At 41.6% G+C, this 17,885-nt stretch overlaps 3 protein-coding genes across 4 annotated transcripts; 2 read left to right on the forward strand and 1 right to left on the reverse strand.

Annotated features, from left to right (window-relative positions):
• The first annotated feature begins 139 nt into the window (after nt 1-139).
• Nucleotides 140-9,685, forward strand: LOC120444963 (putative fatty acyl-CoA reductase CG8303). Of its 2 annotated transcripts, none has more exons than XM_039624980.1 (6): nt 140-281; nt 6,377-6,733; nt 7,760-8,264; nt 8,324-8,765; nt 8,826-9,083; nt 9,148-9,685. In XM_039624980.1, exons 2-6 carry the CDS (start codon nt 6,443-6,445, stop codon nt 9,278-9,280), a joined length of 1,629 nt encoding a protein of 542 aa, XP_039480914.1. In that variant the 5' UTR covers nt 140-281; nt 6,377-6,442; the 3' UTR covers nt 9,281-9,685. The 2 variants fall into 2 exon arrangements, with proteins under 2 accessions (XP_039480914.1, XP_039480913.1); XM_039624979.1 differs by lacking the exon at nt 140-281 and adding an exon at nt 288-440.
• LOC120444966 lies at nt 4,220-5,879 on the reverse strand. Its single transcript, XM_039624982.2, has one exon. It carries the CDS (start codon nt 5,674-5,676, stop codon nt 4,372-4,374), a length of 1,305 nt encoding a protein of 434 aa, XP_039480916.1. The 5' UTR covers nt 5,677-5,879; the 3' UTR covers nt 4,220-4,371.
• Nucleotides 9,686-12,806: 3,121 nt separating the features above from the next.
• On the forward strand, nt 12,807-17,825 carry LOC120444964 (putative fatty acyl-CoA reductase CG8306). The gene is made up of 6 exons (XM_039624981.1): nt 12,807-13,228; nt 15,932-16,516; nt 16,585-16,694; nt 16,759-17,209; nt 17,271-17,528; nt 17,584-17,825. Exons 1-6 carry the CDS (start codon nt 13,221-13,223, stop codon nt 17,720-17,722), a joined length of 1,551 nt encoding a protein of 516 aa, XP_039480915.1. The 5' UTR covers nt 12,807-13,220; the 3' UTR covers nt 17,723-17,825.
• The last annotated feature ends 60 nt before the right edge of the window (nt 17,826-17,885 follow it).

Consider the following 17,885-nt stretch of genomic DNA (forward strand, 5'->3'; position numbering starts at 1 on the left):
GTAATAGATCCAATTTGGAGAGGCAGCTTTCTCAGTTACCAAAAAGTCAGACATCGCTGGCCACTCAAAGCTCTCTCAGCCTTCTTTTATGAATATTATTTTCGCTGGTGGCTGAGTTCGCGGGTTTTTGTTTCTCGGGCTGCCTCTTGATTTGTTTCTGTTCCGATTTTCATTACGTGCCCCGAAGTCTTGGCGAGCTGAACTCGGAAACGCTGAAATTCAGAAACTCAGAAACTGTGAAACTCAGAAACTCAGAAACTTTGAAACTCAGGAACTGGCGAGTGAGTGCTTTTCAGCAACAGCTGCGATCGCATTACTTTCAGAGCCCGCAATCAGTCTTAAGTGAGCGTGCGTCGGCATTGGCAGCAAGTTGGCTAAAAGCGGATCCTCCTCAGTGACCAACTTATCCCCCGATCTCTCTTTCGCCCCCGACACTATTGGTTAGTTTGCACTTCGCCTTAACATCTGCCTCAAGTCGTGCTCTAAAACTTTTAAATCAAGTGCAAAGTGAAACGCCCCACTGGGTCGTGCAATCGAAAATATCAAATATTAATAATAATAAGAATCGCGGTAATTGCAAATCGATTGCCAAATAACCATCCAAGCGGAAGTGATGAAATAATTCTGATTTGTTAGAAAAGTGCGAAATAAACCTTTGTTATTCAGTTATTCAGTTGGCCTCGGCTTGCGGAAAAGCCAATGGAAAAGCTGCTGACTTAGCTCTTTGATTTTCACTTAAATGTTTGTTTTCATAGCTTTTCCAGTTTCCTCGCTCACAGCCGCTCTCTTTGCGTGAGTTGACTTGTGTATGTGTGTTTCGAGTTGGCTTAGATTTTCGCGACACCGATTGAGTAAGTTTTCCCATGCGGTTTTTCCAGCGCTTGCTGGAAAATTCATGGGCAGCAAAACAAACAAAAATCGTTGTTATGGTTATGCGTTGAAGAATTTGTTAAACGCCAGAAGCACTTATTATTGTTTAGTTTTAATGTCTCTGGATTTGACGCGTGGCTAATTTCAACCAGGCACTCTTCCATAATTTATTACGTTTTTTTTTGTGGCTGATATAGAATTTTTAGCCGAAAACCGGTTTGTCAAACTCCTGGAATCTCAAATAATTTGGACAATAGTTGTGTAGAATTTCTTAATGGGCATAACAAATAAGACGTCGTCAATTGTCCAAAATTGTAAGCAAAGTAACAAGCGCGGATGAAGTTCGTTTCTTCAGTCATTTGATTGAAGCTCTTCACGCATGGTCGTTTATTCATTCTTGTGATTGATGCTCTACTCCCAAGTTTGTTTTTTGAATCAGTCCAAAGATTCAATGGATTTCAATGGAATTTCAATTATTGACATTACGTACCTAAAGGAGGTTCAATCAGCCTGCTTTGTTTCTGTTTTTTTGTGGAACTTTCAATGTTAAGGTCTACACAGCCATTTAATGCTAATGCCCAGCACAAGTGCGACTTGTTCGACGTTTTTTTCATTCGGTCTTTTATGGCGCATTGAATCGAATTCCCCCTCCACTCCTTCCACTCCTACGTCGCCAAAATGTTCATGCCTAGCATAAACAAAACAGAATTATTGTTACACATTTGGTTGCCAAGGCGGAAATCAAATAAAGCAAAAAGGCTGTCAAATAAAATCGATTTGAATGGATCAAAATCATAACAGCACATGAAGAGAAATCAATGGCGCGAACCGAGATGAGAGAGATCTGTTCGTCGTAAAATAGAAAGTGACCAAAATGGATCGTTGCTCATAAACAAAACCCAAAAATTCGTCACAGTTAGAGGGTACCCTAACATTTAAGCCATAGTTGCTCAGCTAACCTGCCAAATGTATTACAGTTTATTCATTAGGGCTTAGCTTAGGTTTTAGTTTTAGCCTAAAGCTCGAAACTCGATATTTGCCATTTTAGGACTGGAAAAGAAATTGCCAAATATTTAATATGCAGAAACAGTTTGTATATACTGCGGCTCACACAGATACTCACCCATACGGGGGAACTAAAGACCCAGCTGGGTTTTAGTCATTTGTCTAAACAGAAATTACGAACAAAGCAAAACGCAGACGTAGCAAAATTATGCAAATCTTAGGGCACATACAGCCACAGCCACATCTGTAAATATTTACATTTACTGTTTATCTATATATATGTCTATATATATTTAGTATTATCCATGTGCTTCTCTAACAAAAATGTAAAATAAGAAATGAGCAATGGGCAATGGCAAACACCATAACAACAAGCATTTTTCTATTGCATTCTTCTTCATTCAGATGTGATAAATGAAGAAAATATATATAAAAATAAAGTTGCATAAAGTATTTATCAATGAAGCATACATATTTCAATTAAATATAATCCCCAAATCATTAAATAATTTCTTGAGTCCTTATCGTGTTGGTGATAATCACTTAGGCAATGATTATTATTTTTTTAAAGAGCATTTATTTCCGAAGAAAAATCAATCTATTTCATTTTTGTGTCAAGGTAAGGTCTTGTAAGAGGGCTCAAAAACCTTTACAAGATATATGTTCTCAACAAGTTTGTTGTCCCATTTTATATAATGTCAAGTTCAATGATCTATTAGCCCTACCACGGTCCATCAATAACTCAAGCTGTCAATCCCAAATGCACGATCTTAAAACCTGTTGGCCCAATCTGGCGAAGAACTTTAGGAAATCAAACAAAGGTTTTACCAATCGGCGATGAAAATATGACAAAAATGTTGCTGGGCCAGAGCAAAACAGCGATGAATCTCTGTGACTCCGTGTTCGAGGAAACCAAATGCAAATCATTTGGATGGCGGCCAGGCCAAGAGCAACCGAAACCAGTTAACTGCGATCAATTCAATGTTGGCCAAGCTGGCGGCATTCTGTCTCTGATCCGGAGAACTTCATTTGCATAATTCTGGGTTTCCAAACGGGCCACATGGCGGAATATTTTCGAAAGCGAAATGCCATTGAGCAAAATGTGTTGAGTCAGGAAAAGTCAGTGCGGATTTTTGGAGGTTGTTCAATCTGTCAGTTGGTCAATTACAAGCGAATCAATTAGCAAACGGGTGTTAGACACCGAAAAACACTGAAATTGCGGCATTTTAGCCACTTTGTATCTGTATCCGAGAGATCTGCTCCATGTTCGATCCATTGGATTCATATGCATACGAAGACAATGCAGCACGACGATCTCTAGAGATCAACAGAGATTTGACCGTGACCGTGCATTTTGATTGAGCTGAGTTTTTTTTATTTTTTTTTTGTTTGGTTTGCTGGCCAAACTTCGAATATTAATGGTATTTGTGGGCCTACAGATTTCCAGCTCCTAACCAGACGACTCCACTCGAGATCTCCGCCTGGGCGGCCTTGACACAAATTTGGAATCACACGAAAAGGTTCGAAATTAATCTCTCCTCCAACAAATTGTTACGCATTTCGTTAATTATGTTTTCCACCTGTACTCGCGAAGCTTGGGCAATATGCCGTGTGAGATCTAACTACATCGGTTATACCTTGGTTTGATTTCTTTTTTAACATTTTCAACTTGTCGAGGCTTTTCGGTTTCTTTTTTTTTTTTGGTTTTTCGGATATACGCGTCATTTGCCATTAATTAGTCGAGCTATTGATGGTCTCGAGTGGAGCGAACAAAAGGCGGCTTTGTGAATGGTTTTGCAGTTGGCCGGGAAAGTACAGTTAACAGTGTTGGGCAACGGCCATGGGTCCGATTGCGGTAGTGTGACAAGTCGAAAGTTTGGGGATATTAATTAACGCCAGCTTAGCCACTCTAATCCAGTTGGTGATTAAAGCAAAAGGTTAATGGGGCTTAAGTGTGGGAAAGTTGTAAGGTTAAATTATCACTCGAAAACTGCAGTTGGCTTTTTTGCCAGTGCTAGTTAACGTTTAAATGGGATAGGCACAGGTTTCTTCTATTACGATCTTAGCAGGAGTGTGCTCAACCCTAATCAATTTTCCAGAAAGATGGGAACCCCTTTTATAACATAACATGTTATAAGCACTTTTAATTTTACATTACTAGTCGGAAATAATTACTTGACTTATCAAGAGCAGCTTGCTTATTTGCTTTATAGCACCTACTACTACACGAATTGATTTCCTGGAAATATGTAGGTATTTTGTACATTCCCGAATGGAATTTTCTTAGCAATCCAGATTCATTACCTTAGCCACCCAATTGTGATTTACTTGTTCGTTTATAGAATTCATTCAACGTCAATTATATTAAATTTTACTATAATATCCCAGAACTCTGCCAGGAGCTCAGCAAGTATTCATTTTCAAAAAAATTAACTCTGGATAAAAAGGCAATTCACAACGCTGTTCCAGTCTCCGGCCATCTAAAATGAGCTACATTTATGAGCTGCTGGCACTGGAGAATTTTCGCCAGGTTTCGCCCGCAGACTTGCGAAGAGATCCCATGTAGGCAGTGGGTCCGGCGATGGTGGGCGGAATATCCACCTGTCCGGAGTAACTAAACACGGGAGTCGATGGACGGTTAGCCGGAGCACGGGTTTTCACGACCATACGGAAACGGGGAGGCTCCACAGACCGACGCTCCTCTTTCCGCTTGGGCTTCTTCTTTTCCTCCTTTTTGGGCAGCAGTCCTGGCTGCGCGTTGTCCTCGGGCTCGAGGAAGTCCTGTTGCCACAGAGCCGCCTGTTTCCTGGCAAACTTGTGGTACTGCTTATCGATGCCCGAGGGTCGTCGCTTTGGCATCAGCACTACCGTCTTGGCTTTCAGCGAGTACGCAGGTGGCGATATCTGATGGTAGCCGCGACGTTGATAATCCCTTGGATAGGCAGGTGGAATGGCCACGACCTTCTTGCGCTTCAGGTGGGGTTTCACCTCTTCTGTGGTCTCTGACTCGCGCGAACATGGGCATGTTTGCCACGAATGCCAGTACTCCGCCTCATTCTCCTCCTGTCGCTTCCTTAACCACTCGGCAGAGGGACGATTGGCATCGTAGACGACCGTCTGGCTGTCCTTCGCTTCCTCCGATTTCTCCGGATTGCGCCTCATGCGCTGGTAGTCCTCCGATTCCCTTTGCAATTTCTCCTCAACATACTGCTCCTTTCGTGTATCCGGCCGATAGGTAATGCCCGAGCTATTAGTTTCCCTCCTGGACTCGGGGCGATTTTGCCACCTACGGCGATTCTGCTCGATGATCGCCTCCTGGCGCCTCTGGTGATCGACCGGATCCTGTGAAATGGTGCGCCGGCGCATCGTGTCCGGTTCCGCCTGACCGTGACTACCGCTGAAGTGACTACTGATCCTTTTTTGGGCCTCCTTGCGCCGCTCCTCACGTTCCAATTCGTATTTCTGTTGGCTGTGACGGAATTTGTTCTTCGCTATATACAGGCGATCGTTGCAGTGGGACTCGTAGCCCATCTCATCCAGACGCTCGGGAAAATCGGGCGTCCATTCGCTGTCCCGCCACGGAGACTCCTGGGGCACATCAGCCATCTCTTTCATCTTCTTGATACCCTGTATTTGTGCCTGAGTGTGGTCGTCGAAGGTATAGCGATCGGCGTAGCGACGCTTTTGGCCGGAAACTGCAGGTAATCGTCGCAAACTGGAAAATTCACCCTTGGCTTTATTACTAACCAATCGCCAAGAGTGATTCAGGCTCATTCGAGCCACTTTAAAAGTGGTATTCATCTTGCAATGGATTCGTCTTGGATTGAACTCCCTTTTCAGAACTAATAATTTTGATGCGTGCACTAGATGATGTCTGAAAATAAAATTCCGGACTGAACTTTAGAATTTTCAATTTTGATAGCTACAAATTTTCAACTCCAAAAAATAAAAGACCAAAATTTTGTGAACTGAACGCTTCGCAAACTGGGAATATTATGAGAACGCTGATGACTTTTTCCCAGAAAGTAAAAGGCAATGCTACCCCAGCTAAACACTAAAATCGAGGGCGTACTCATGACCTACTTGGCGTCCAACGAAATGTACCTTTTTTTTTAAGAAACTATCTTCGAAAATGCACATAGGAAATATGTGTTCATTTAGAAGTTCCCTGACCGACCATGCAAGCGGTTAACCTTTGAAGTTAACTATCCATTAGGTTTCACACCCAAAAGTGTGGAAAGTGTGGAAAGTTGGAGTGTTTAGCATTTGTCTTCGTCGCAGGTTGTCTGCCTTGTCCGCCTCGTGCACTCCACTTCCATCTAATTTTGATAACAGCTTTATGATGCACTTCCGCCGCATGCTAAACTTGACACACTGAGAAGTTGATCTGGTTTTTTTGATCGTCATCTTTGGTTTCATAATCGCAGCGATCCAGTTGAACTAATGAGGTTGAACTAACCGATGTCACGGCGCGTTTCCTTGTTTCATTCCTCATTCACAGCTTGCCGCACCGACTTCGAATCTCAGCAGCAAATTGGCGCCGCCGACGAATCTTGAGCCCTACACCATGGCTGTCATCACGGAACATGGCGGCACCACCTCTCCCCCGGAAAACAACAACAGCATCGGCAATGGAAAACTCCGCGTCAATGGCCACCAGTTGAGCACATCGCTGACCATACCGGAGTTCTTTGCCCACAAGAACATCTTCGTCACCGGTGGCACCGGATTCCTGGGCACCGTTCTCATCGAGGCCCTGCTGGACACACATCCCGACATCGGTACCATCTACGTCTTGGTCCGGGGCAAGCGCAAGTTCGATCCGAACGAGCGGATTCGTCGCCTGCTCCAGAAGCCGGTAAGTCTGGTGGCATTTGCCTTAGATTTTCCGTTTGACCGCTCGAAGGGGGCCAGCACCCGGCCACGCCCCCTGACACGACGCGCCGGCTGCAAGGTGTATCATTAAAGCCAATTACGAGTCTCTTTATGGCGCGTTAATTTGTCAAAGTCGTAACCTAGCCGACCTCTTCCGCTCCGAGCCGCGATCCGTGGGCTTTCATTTTCTTTTGTTTCCACCGTTTTATTCACCACCAGCGTGCAATACTCTTTCGGGATTTTTAACCATATTTCAATTGTGTTTTTGTATAATTAAAAATACTGGATTAGCTTTATTAATTATATTCAGTTATCTTCTAGATCTTTTAATTGCACTGATCACCTCATGCGCTCTATAGGTAAAGCTTTTTTAAATCAAAATAAATTGTTTACCTGTCACACCTTTTAATCATATAAATTATATTCAGCAAACGCATTTAAAGAGTGTTCAAATTTTCGGTCCAACAAACAAATTTTTTTCTTTTTCTTTGCTTTTCATTATTTTTGTTCGGGCCTCTACACATCTCGTTAATTTTTTTATTTTTAAACGCATTTTTAATGGCACAACAAAAAGCAGCGAGCATCATACACATGTTGTTTGCTTTAGAAATTGCTTACTTACGAGTGTTCCCCAAAAAGGTAAAAGTACCGAAAAAAGCACTCATCGCAAACAATCATAATTTGTTGGCCATAATGTGGGCGTGTATAGTTAGCAACCCGACCACCAACCACCGAACAGTAGTGAAATTCATTTTCAACATCCGTCTTGAAAGGAAAAAAAAGTGGGTCTCCGGCTGGCATAAAAACTATAAATAGTACATATGTGCCTATAAAACTTTAATTTTCGCGATTGCAAGTCATTAAATTACTTAAACCTCGCAGCTTTTAATACCTCCAATTAATGAACACATGCTATCTAAAGTTTACGATTCTTGGAGTTATGTTCAATGTAATGTTTTTTTAACAGTGCGAATATAATTTAACCCATTTGCGATGTACTTTCTTTTAGATTTTCGAGAAGTACTCGGAAAAGACTCTATCGAAGGTGGTCCCAGTAGTTGGCGAACTGAGTGAACCCAACTTTGGCTTTGGGCCCGAACTCCTGCAGGAGCTGATCGAGCGGGTGAATGTGATCTACCACAGTGCGGCCACCATCAAGTTCAGCTCCCCGCTGCGCACCGCCATTCGCACCAATCTCACGGGTACGATGCGCACCATCGAGCTGGCCAAGCAATTGAAGCACCTGGCCGCCTACATCTATTGCTCCACGGCCTTCTGCAATAGCAACAATCGTGGTCTGATTGCGGAGGAGGTGTACAAGTCACAGTTCGATCCCTATGAGATGATGAAGATGGCCGAGGACGACTCCGCCTGGGAGGACTTCACCGATCAGAAGTGCAAGGGCTACATCCGGGATCATCCCAACACGTATACGTTCACCAAGAATCTGTCCGAGAATCTGCTGATGGCCGAGATGTCGGGACTGCCAGCAGCCATAGTTAGGCCATCAATTGGTAAGGCTTCATTGGCAAAAAAGCAGGAAAATGTTTTATTAATTGCTTTTGATTTCCAGTTTATGGAACCTTGGAGCACCCGATGAAGGGCTGGGTGGGCAATGCCAACTCTGGTCACCTGGGCTTCTTGGCCGGCTTCGTGAAGGGAATTTTTCGCACCATGTGCGGTAATGCTAGTGCTGTGATCGACATCATACCATGCGACTATGTGATCAACTCATCACTGGTCATGGGCTGGTACGTGGGCACCCGGAAGGTGGAGCAGCCGGAGATCATCCATTGCACCTCGGGAGAGGTTAATCCTCTGAATCTCTCCGAGTTCTGCACGATCATCAACGACAGTGTGGAGCGGCATCCACCAAATAGTTTCGTTTGGAAACCGGTGACAAAGTTGCGCAACGGTTGGCGTTACAATCTGTTCTTCTATCTGTTTCACTTGCTGCCAGCGATGGTCTTCATCATACCAGAGAAGCTCTTCGGCATCGGAATGCCCCAGCACACGTAAGTATTTGAAAAAGCTAAATCAACTCTATTTGTAACGTTAATATTACTCTTCCATAGAGCCTACGAGTACATGCGGGTGTTCCAGAAAGGAACCAAGGCCTTTGACTACTTCCTGGACAAAGACTTCCGATATTCCTTGAAGAATGCGCTGCGTATATCCGCATTAATACCGGAGAGCGATCGAAGGCGCTATAATTTCGATGCCAGCCAGTGCGATTGGTCGGAGTTCATCGATCGATGTCTGATAGGAATCCGGCGTTTCTACTTCAAGGAGTCGGCAGTGACCACGGAGTGGCATCGCAACTACTGGAAGGTGTAAGTGACTGGCGCCACTCATCTGAAGCACATGTAATCTATTTCATTTTTGACCTGTCTATAGCTTCAACTTCCTGTACTACGCGGGCTATGTGGTCATCTTTGCCGTCCTGTACTTTGCCCTCACTCTGACTTTGGGCATGCAGATCGGTCTTACGTTGGCGGTTCTCATCTGGGGATTCCTGGTCTGGTTGTAGTCCGCTTCCTGGATCGCCAGCCGTGGGATTGTGCAATATTCCCGCTCCAAGTCCGATCCTACCACACATGGTTGTTCGTTTCCATCCGTAGTTTGTTCTATTAGGGTATCGTGTATTTTACTTTTAAGTCCCCTCACACAAGCCAAGTACAAGTCAGCGAAATGTATCATATAAATCAACAATCGAAGCAACACTAGACACAAATCTATTCACACAGCAATGCAAAAGTAGCCCAAAACTTAGTCACTTTAACTAAACACGTAATGTAAAAGTAATGAACAATTTTAGATTGTTGTAATAATCAACCGGTTTATAGTCAAATAGTCGAAGAATACGAGAACTAAACTTTAAATGATTAAATATGTAACTATTATTCAAATAAATATGATTTTTATATTAAGGAAAGGATATGTGTTTTTATTAGGTATGTTAATGCTCGAGGGGACCTTTATTAATTTTTAATTATTCTTAATTATAAGTTAGTGCATCTGATAATTTTTTTTGCTTACATTTAAGTTAAGCTTGCAGATGCAATTATTTTCGCTGTTTTTACATAACGCATGCATAGGTTCCGCAATATTCCGACAGGGGCGCTGGCTAAAGAGAAGAACAAACCTATGCAGCTGAAATACGGAAAAGAGTTTATTTACAATTGGTATTATCGGTATAATTGGGCTGAAAATGGTCAGAAAGCGAAAAGAATTACAGTTTTTTACTCCTAATTACCAATACTAACCAACCAAATCACTATTTGGCCGACTTTGTTAAAATAATTTTTGGCCATTTTTTCGCATTTTTTGTAAGGGGTAACATCGTCAAAAAATGCAAAAAATGTCAAACAATTTGAATTTTTTTTTAAAACACAGTTCGATTAGAAATTTAATTACGAACTCAACGAGGTATGACATTCCATATTCGGACCAATATTTCGAATGTTCTGATCAAAATACTAATATTTATAGTCGCAAAAATCAGAAAAACGATTTTCGGCCAATATTCAAAAATCATCATCATTACAAAAAATGTGAAAAAAATAATAATTTTTTGAAAACACAGTTCGATTAGAAATTTAATTACGAACTCAACGAGGTATGACATTCCATATTCGGACCAATATTTCGAATGTTCTGATCAAAATACTGATATTTATAGTCGCAAAAACCAACAAAACGATTTTCGGCCAATAGTCAAAAATCATCGTCAAAAAATGAAAAAAAAAAGTGAAAAAAATATTTTTTTTTTTGAAAACACAGTTCGATTATAAATTTAGTTACGAACTCAACGAGGTATGGCATTCCATATTCGGACCAATATTTTGAATGTTCTGATCAAAATACTGATATTTATAGTGGTAAAAACTAGAAAAACAATTTTCGGCCAATATTCAAAAATTATCATCAAAAATTACAAAAAATGTGAAAAAAATATAATTTTTTTTTGAAAACACAGTTCGATTGGAAATTTAATTACGAACTCAACGTGGTATGACATTCCATATTCGGACCAATATTTTGAATGTTCTGATCAAAATACTGATATTTATAGTCGCAAAAATCATAAAAACGATTTTCGGCCAATATTCAAAAATCATCATCAAAAATTACAAAAAATGTGAAAAAAATATAATTTTTTTCTGAAAACACAGTTCGACTGGAAATTTAATTACGAACTCAACGAGGTATGACATTCCATATTCGGACCAATATTTCGAATGTTCTGATCAAAATACTGGTATTTATAGTGGTAAAAACTAGAAAAACGATTTTCGGCCAATATTCAAAAATCATCATCATTACAAAAAATGTGAAAAAAATATATTTTTTTTTTTAAACACAGTTCGATTAGAAATTTAACTACGAACTCAACGAGGTATGACATTCCATATTCGGACCAATATTTCGAATGTTCTGATCAAAATACTGATATTTATAGTGGTAAAAACTAGAAAAACGATTTTCGGCCAATATTCAAAAATTATCATCAAAAATTACAAAAAATGTGAAAAAAATAGAATTTTTTTTTGAAAACACAGTTCGATTAGAAATTTAATTACGAACTCAACGAGGTATGACATTCCATATTCGGACCTATATTTCGAATGTTCTGATTAAAATACTGATATTTATAGTCGCAAAAATCAGAAAAACGATTTTCGGCCAATATTCACAATTATCATCAAAAATTACAAAAAATGTGAAAAAAATAGAATTTTTTTTTGAAAACACAGTTTGATTGGAAATTTAATTACGAACTCAACGAGGTATGACATTCCATATTCGGACCAATATTTCGAATGTTCTGATCAAAATACTGATATTTATAGTGGTAAAAACTAGAAAAACGATTTTCGGCCAATATTCAAAAATCATCATCATTACAAAAAATGTGAAAAAAATATATTTTTTTTTTTAAACACAGTTCGATTAGAAATTTAACTACGAACTCAACGAGGTATGACATTCCATATTCGGACCAATATTTCGAATGTTCTGATCAAAATACTGATATTTATAGTGGTAAAAACTAGAAAAACGATTTTCGGCCAATATTCAAAAATTATCATCAAAAATTACAAAAAATGTGAAAAAAATATAATTTTTTTTTGAAAACACAGTTCGATTGGAAATTTAATTACGAACTCAACGTGGTATGACATTCCATATTCGGACCAATATTTTGAATGTTCTGATCAAAATACTGATATTTATAGTCGCAAAAATCAGAAAAACGATTTTCGGCCAATATTCAAAAATGATCATCAAAAATTACAAAAAATGTGAAAAAAATATAATTTTTTTCTGAAAACACAGTTTGATTGGAAATTTAATTACGAACTCAACGAGGTATGACATTCCATATTCGGACCAATATTTCGAATGTTCTGATCAAAATACTGATATTTATAGTGGTAAAAATCAGAAAAACGATTTTCGGCCAATATTCAAAAATCATCGTAAAAAAAAAAAAAAAAATTTTTTTTGAAAACACAGTTTGATTGGAAATTTATTTATTAAGTTAGTGCATCTGATAATTTGCTTTGCTAACTCTATTACATTTAAGTTTAACTTGCAGATGCATTTCATTTTCGACAATGAACAGTGGCGACACCTAGAAACTTATTTTACATACCATTTCTACATGGTATGGAACATATACATGCATAGGCTTTTCAATATTCCGACAGGGGCGCTAGCTAAAAAGAAGAGAAAACATATGCAGCTGAAATAAGGAAAAAAGTATCTGTCAGATAGCAGAAAATGTATCCGTAGAGTTCGCTCTCATTGTATCTGCCGCCCTGCAAACTCAGTGAGTAAACCATATTGTATCTGATGAGATAAGAAAGTGAATAGAGGGGAACCTAGTCGAGCAAACATACCCCCTTTTGAGACGCCACTGGCTAACTGGTTTGGCCGACGATCGTGATGGTTATTATGACGATCCGCGGAGCGTAGTTAATGATCATCCACGATCCACGATCCGCCGACTGGCGGCCGAGCACATTTCGGTGGCCATTGACGGCATAAAGATTCAGTTGAAGTTTTACTGTTGCCGGCTAACGTTCGAAAATCGGAGGATCGGAGAAACGCAGATAAAGATAAACTCGCCCATTCAGCTGCCTCGCTCGCACTCACACTCGCATAGTCGCACACACCGACACACATACACGTTCGTTGTGGCACACACACGTGCAGTTGCACTGGTGTTGGTAATTTGTTTACAGTCGCATCGCAACAACAATAAAAGCAGTGGAGTAAAAGATAGAAAGACGAAATAAATACGAAGAGGAGGCCGATAAAAAGAAAGAGAGCTACGTACGTGGAAAAGAGAAATTTCGACGTTCTAAGCCGAGTTTTAGTCTCAAACGAATAATCAGAACGATCAAAACGGATAGACTGCAACTGGCATTATTATTGGCAATTACCACAGCTGCTGAGAAACCATGGCCAGGTAAGTCCACCTCCATTTGGCTGCAAGCAACGGCTTCTGCTCAATTTTGGTTGTATTTAATTTTGGTAGCACGTTTGACAACTTTCGACCTGCTCTTCACTTTCCTTTCCCCGCTTTCGAGCGCCTTTTGTGAGGTTAGAAAGACGGAGCAAAGTTCGAGATACGACAAAAATCTGTTGTGAAGAACACAAGCTTAAGATACACGAATCACTTAGACTTTCCATTAGACGGGGTTTCTGGATTCAAAACATTTACTTACCATTAGTTTGGTAAATGTATGTTTTGGAGGCAAAAATATCATCTATAAAAGACTGAAGTTCAGTAATGCGCTCTAACATTAAATGGATTAACTTCCCCAAACTTGAACTTCAAACTCCTCTAAAAGTAGATCCTCATTAAAAGCACACTCATAATTCACACTTTTAGTAGATAGGTTAAAATCTATGATCTATAAAACCACATAGCCTTTGTTTTTGGGACTCAGTTGAAATGATTTTTTACATGAAATAGTTGAAGCTATTGGGGTCACACTGTACTATAATTAACACCTGCGTCGGCGGCTAATTCTACTTCATTACGAGCTGACAGTGGGTCATTTGGTCGGACACTTTCCCCAGCGAGAATCGAGAATCCATCAGCTGAGACTCACCTGCCATGGGAGAACAATGGAAATTTTTCATTAACCTGCTGAGGAGGTGGCTGTGCAATGATAGCCAGCTGGAGAGGGAAGTGCAAACAGGGCTAGGCATTTCAGTTTACTCGCTGCATCTTTGACCCGTTCGAATACCCTCTTTTCAAAAGCGCAAGTCGCCCTTTCAGCCACATGACGTCAATGTGGCAGTGGTGGGCATGCCGGAAATCAAGCGGAAAATTACAGGTTTTGAAATCAAAAAAGGAACCGCAGGCAGGCAAACAAGATCATTACATATTGTGGCCATCCTGGCATCCTGACAGTTTGCACAAAACGTTTTCGGGACGAATATTAATGGTAATGTGCCGGAGATTTATGGGCCATCACAAGGTTGATTGCAGTTGGTAGGGTCAGTTACTCAAAGTCGAGTGGCAAGAGTTTAATTGCAGAGGTGGGCAGGCATTTAAGTTTATGTGCAAGCTAATGATATGGGGGTTCTTAACGCCAGTCTCTGCGGAATGCGGTAAACTGTGGCAAATGATATCGTATTATGCAAGGCATTAAGATGCTAAGCTGGATACTTTATTACTTATTTCCTCACTTGTAGCTGCGTTCCATTAAATACAATGCTCAATGTTATTTCATTCGCGTAGTAAATAGTATCAGTTTCAAGGCAAAGCAAAACCATAATTTGAAACAAATTTCAAGTAGCACTGCCACCATAAATCGGCTCACTTAATTGACCCAGATAAGCAGCGAACTGGCCAGCAGAAAAATCTAATCGCAGCAGTTGATTTACAGCTGATAAGAAAGTTAATTTAAAAGAGTTGGCCGAAGAAAGGAGTGAATTGGAAACCCTAAGCAAAATGCTCGATGAGTTATTAGCCATTTGTGTGGACTGGGTCACCTGTCCCTTGTGTTTTCGCCTTTATCACCCCAAATTCGCTGGTCCACAAAGTGAAAGCTCAACTTGGCTTACAAGCGAGCGTTTGAACTGTGAGCCTGGCTGAAATGATGACTTGCCCATTCGCGTGTGCAAATATGAGCACCTGCAAAGGCTTCAACTGCACTTTATTTACTTTTGACGGGTCTGCCATCTCGAGGGTTTCCTTTAATTGCTCAAAAGATTGCATTTCGTTTTTTTTTTTCTTTTTTTTTTTTTTGCATATTCAAATGGGGGGAAATGCAAATGCAACAAATATGCCGCCATCCAAATCACATTTGTTATGCAGAAATTATATCACGCATCGTTAGAGGGGAGCAAAAAGCAAAGAAATCATCTTCAATGCTCGTCATTATAAAATCATTTGGCTTAACAGAAAAAAAGGGGAGACAGCTCACTGCGATGCGATGGAGGTCATTAAAAGAGAAATGCGCCAGACTTGGCTAATTGAATGAACGTGTTGCGTGTTCGCTGGAGCCCCAATGCGTTTTGTAATTTGATCGAAATTGTTTGAAAATTAGTCGATGGCCAGGTGGGAATGGGAGTAAAGAGGTTTAATAAACTGTTTGGCAGCGTAAACAACTTATATGTATTTATTGTTACAAGGCAGCATGTCATCTTTAAGGATAATTAGGACTTCATGTCTTGGATAAATAATAATGAGAAGAGTTGACTAAAATTCATTGATGAGTTAAGAACCTAACCAAATTCGTTTGAGATCAAAAACCATGTCATAACCCATTTGATTAGTTTCCATTCGACTGCCCATTTCAAAGTACCAAGAAACGAGCGACACCCACGAGATTGCTTGGCTTTCCGGCATTGACCCGCCCGCCAGTCGACACCTGCTAGGAATTCATTAGTTGAATCAATATTAGAGGACATACAATGGGCACTTAGAACTGGGGGCCCACGAGAAAAACGGGTTTTCAGCGGTCCAAAGAGCCAAGATGGTTTTTACGGGTGAACGAGTGTCGTAAGCAATGGAGGCTTCGGCTCCATTCGACCATTTGAATGGGCGACGAGAGAAAGTTGGGTTCATCTTTTATGACGTCTGTATATTTGGTCGCATCAGTTATATAAGCAAAGTAGACGAACTGAACTGATTGGTAAACCCTCGATATTTCAGCTCGCCCATCACAGACTTCTATGCGGGTCGCAATGTCTTCATCACGGGAGCCACGGGCTTCGTGGGCGTCACCATTGTGGAGAAACTGCTACGTGATGTTCCCAACGTGGGCACACTGTACCTGCTGATGCGGGCCAAGAAGGGCAAGAGTGTGCAGGAGCGACTGGAGGAGCTGAAGAAGAACTCCGTGTTCGACAAGTTCAAGGAGCTGCAGCTGGAGTCGCGTCTCTCCAAGATCGTTCCCATCGAGGGCGATGTGGGCCTGGATCATCTGGGCATCTCGCCGAAGGATCGCCAAACGCTGATCGACAACGTGAACGTCGTCTTTCACTCGGCTGCCACCTTGGACTTCTTCCAGTCCCTGAAGGAGACCACCAACATCAACTTGCGGGGCACCAGGCGAGTGGTGGAGCTGTGCCAGCAGATTAGGAACCTGGATGCCTTGGTTCATGTGTCCAGCGCCTATGTGAACGCCTATCTGACCAAGGTCGAGGAGAAGCTATATCCCTCGCCCGAAGATCCCGAGAAGATCATCCAGCTCTCGGAGACCCTCAACGACGAGGCCCTCAAGGCACTGGAGCCAAAGTGAGTGATCTTTAAGATCTATAAGACAAACACAAAGGTTTTATCAATAATGAGTTATCATGTTCCAGACTTCTGAAGGATCACCCCAACACCTACACCTTTACGAAGCATCTGGCGGAGCACGAGGTGGCCAATGTGGCCAGTAAGTTCCCCTGCGGCATCGTCCGTCCCAGTATGAGTGAGTATTGAGTAGACTATTAGCTGCTTCCCAGAAACTAACGCATCTTTTAAACATAACAAAGTCACTGCCGCTTGGAAGGAGCCTCTTCCTGGATGGACCATTTCGAAGAACGGTCCACAGGGCTTCTTCATGGGCGCCTCCAAGGGCGTGCTGCGTCGCCTGCCCCTGGATCCCAGCATCATCATGGACTACATACCCATCGATGTGGTGGTCAACGGCATCATAACCACCGGCTACTATGTGAACGCGCTGCAGGCGAAGAACGAGGGACGCCCAGCCGATCTGCAGATCTTCCACCTGACCTCCAGCACATACAAGCCCTTCCGATTCGAGCTGATGACGGACAAGATCAACAGCTACCTACACGACTACCCGCTGAACAGTGCCGTCTGGTATCCCAATCTGCGCCTGGTCAAGAGCCTCTGGGTCTTCCGGCTGAGCGCCATTCTGTTCCACTTCATACCTGCTATCATCCTGGATCTGGTCACCAAAATCGGAGGAGGCAGGCCCATGTAAGCATATTATTGGTACATATTTTTCCTGATAACTTACATGAGTTCCATGCATTTTTAGCTTGGTTCGGCTGCACAAGAACGTCTGGAACTCACTGAATACCCTGGAAAAGTTCATCTTCACGGAGTGGCACTTTGACAGCAAGCGTCTATTGGCGCTCTCGAAGACCCTGAATATAGTGGACAAAAAGAAGTTCTTCATCGACATCGGCGAGCTGACGTGGGATGAGTACTTCGCCAACACGATCCTGGGTGTGCGCCAGTACCTCAGCAAGGAGCCGCCCAAGAACCTGGAGAAGGCGCGCCGCAAGGACAAAATGTAAGTATCCTCTTAATTATCATGCAAATTCAATACTTACCCTTATGCTTTCCAGTCTCCTGGGACTTCATGTGGCGCTGCAGCTCGCATTTTGGTATGGAGTCTTCAAGCTGATCGTGTGCCTCACTGGAATCTCGTCGGCTAAGGCTGCTCTTGTCCTGCCCGTCCTTTACTACCTGTTTGGACTGCTTTAAGAAGCTGAGCGATTTGCACGCGTAGCTCAACATTTTCTCAATGTTATTTATGCTTAATGCACTTTGTATGAGGTTTGGTTTTACAATATAAATACAAAAACAAGCTGATTTTCTTTGATTTAGGCGCTTCTCCACAAAAGTGGGACACTAAATAATGTTTATT

Source organism: Drosophila santomea, chromosome 2R (genome assembly GCF_016746245.2).
Source record: "Drosophila santomea strain STO CAGO 1482 chromosome 2R, Prin_Dsan_1.1, whole genome shotgun sequence".
Taxonomy (NCBI): Eukaryota; Metazoa; Arthropoda; class Insecta; order Diptera; family Drosophilidae; genus Drosophila; species Drosophila santomea.

Coding starts and splice junctions, on each gene's coding strand:
- LOC120444966 (XM_039624982.2), bottom strand. CDS start 5,676: ATGAATACCACTTTTAAAGTGGCTCGAATGAGCCTGAATCACTCTTGG.
- LOC120444964 (XM_039624981.1), top strand. Junction 16,695..16,758: donor CATCGTCCGTCCCAGTATGA/GTGAGTATTGAG, acceptor AACATAACAAAG/TCACTGCCGCTTGGAAGGAG. Junction 17,210..17,270: donor ATCGGAGGAGGCAGGCCCAT/GTAAGCATATTA, acceptor ATGCATTTTTAG/CTTGGTTCGGCTGCACAAGA.
- LOC120444963 (XM_039624980.1), top strand. CDS start 6,443: ATGGCTGTCATCACGGAACATGGCGGCACCACCTCTCCCCCGGAAAAC. Junction 6,734..7,759: donor GTCGCCTGCTCCAGAAGCCG/GTAAGTCTGGTG, acceptor ACTTTCTTTTAG/ATTTTCGAGAAGTACTCGGA. Junction 9,084..9,147: donor CATCGCAACTACTGGAAGGT/GTAAGTGACTGG, acceptor ACCTGTCTATAG/CTTCAACTTCCTGTACTACG.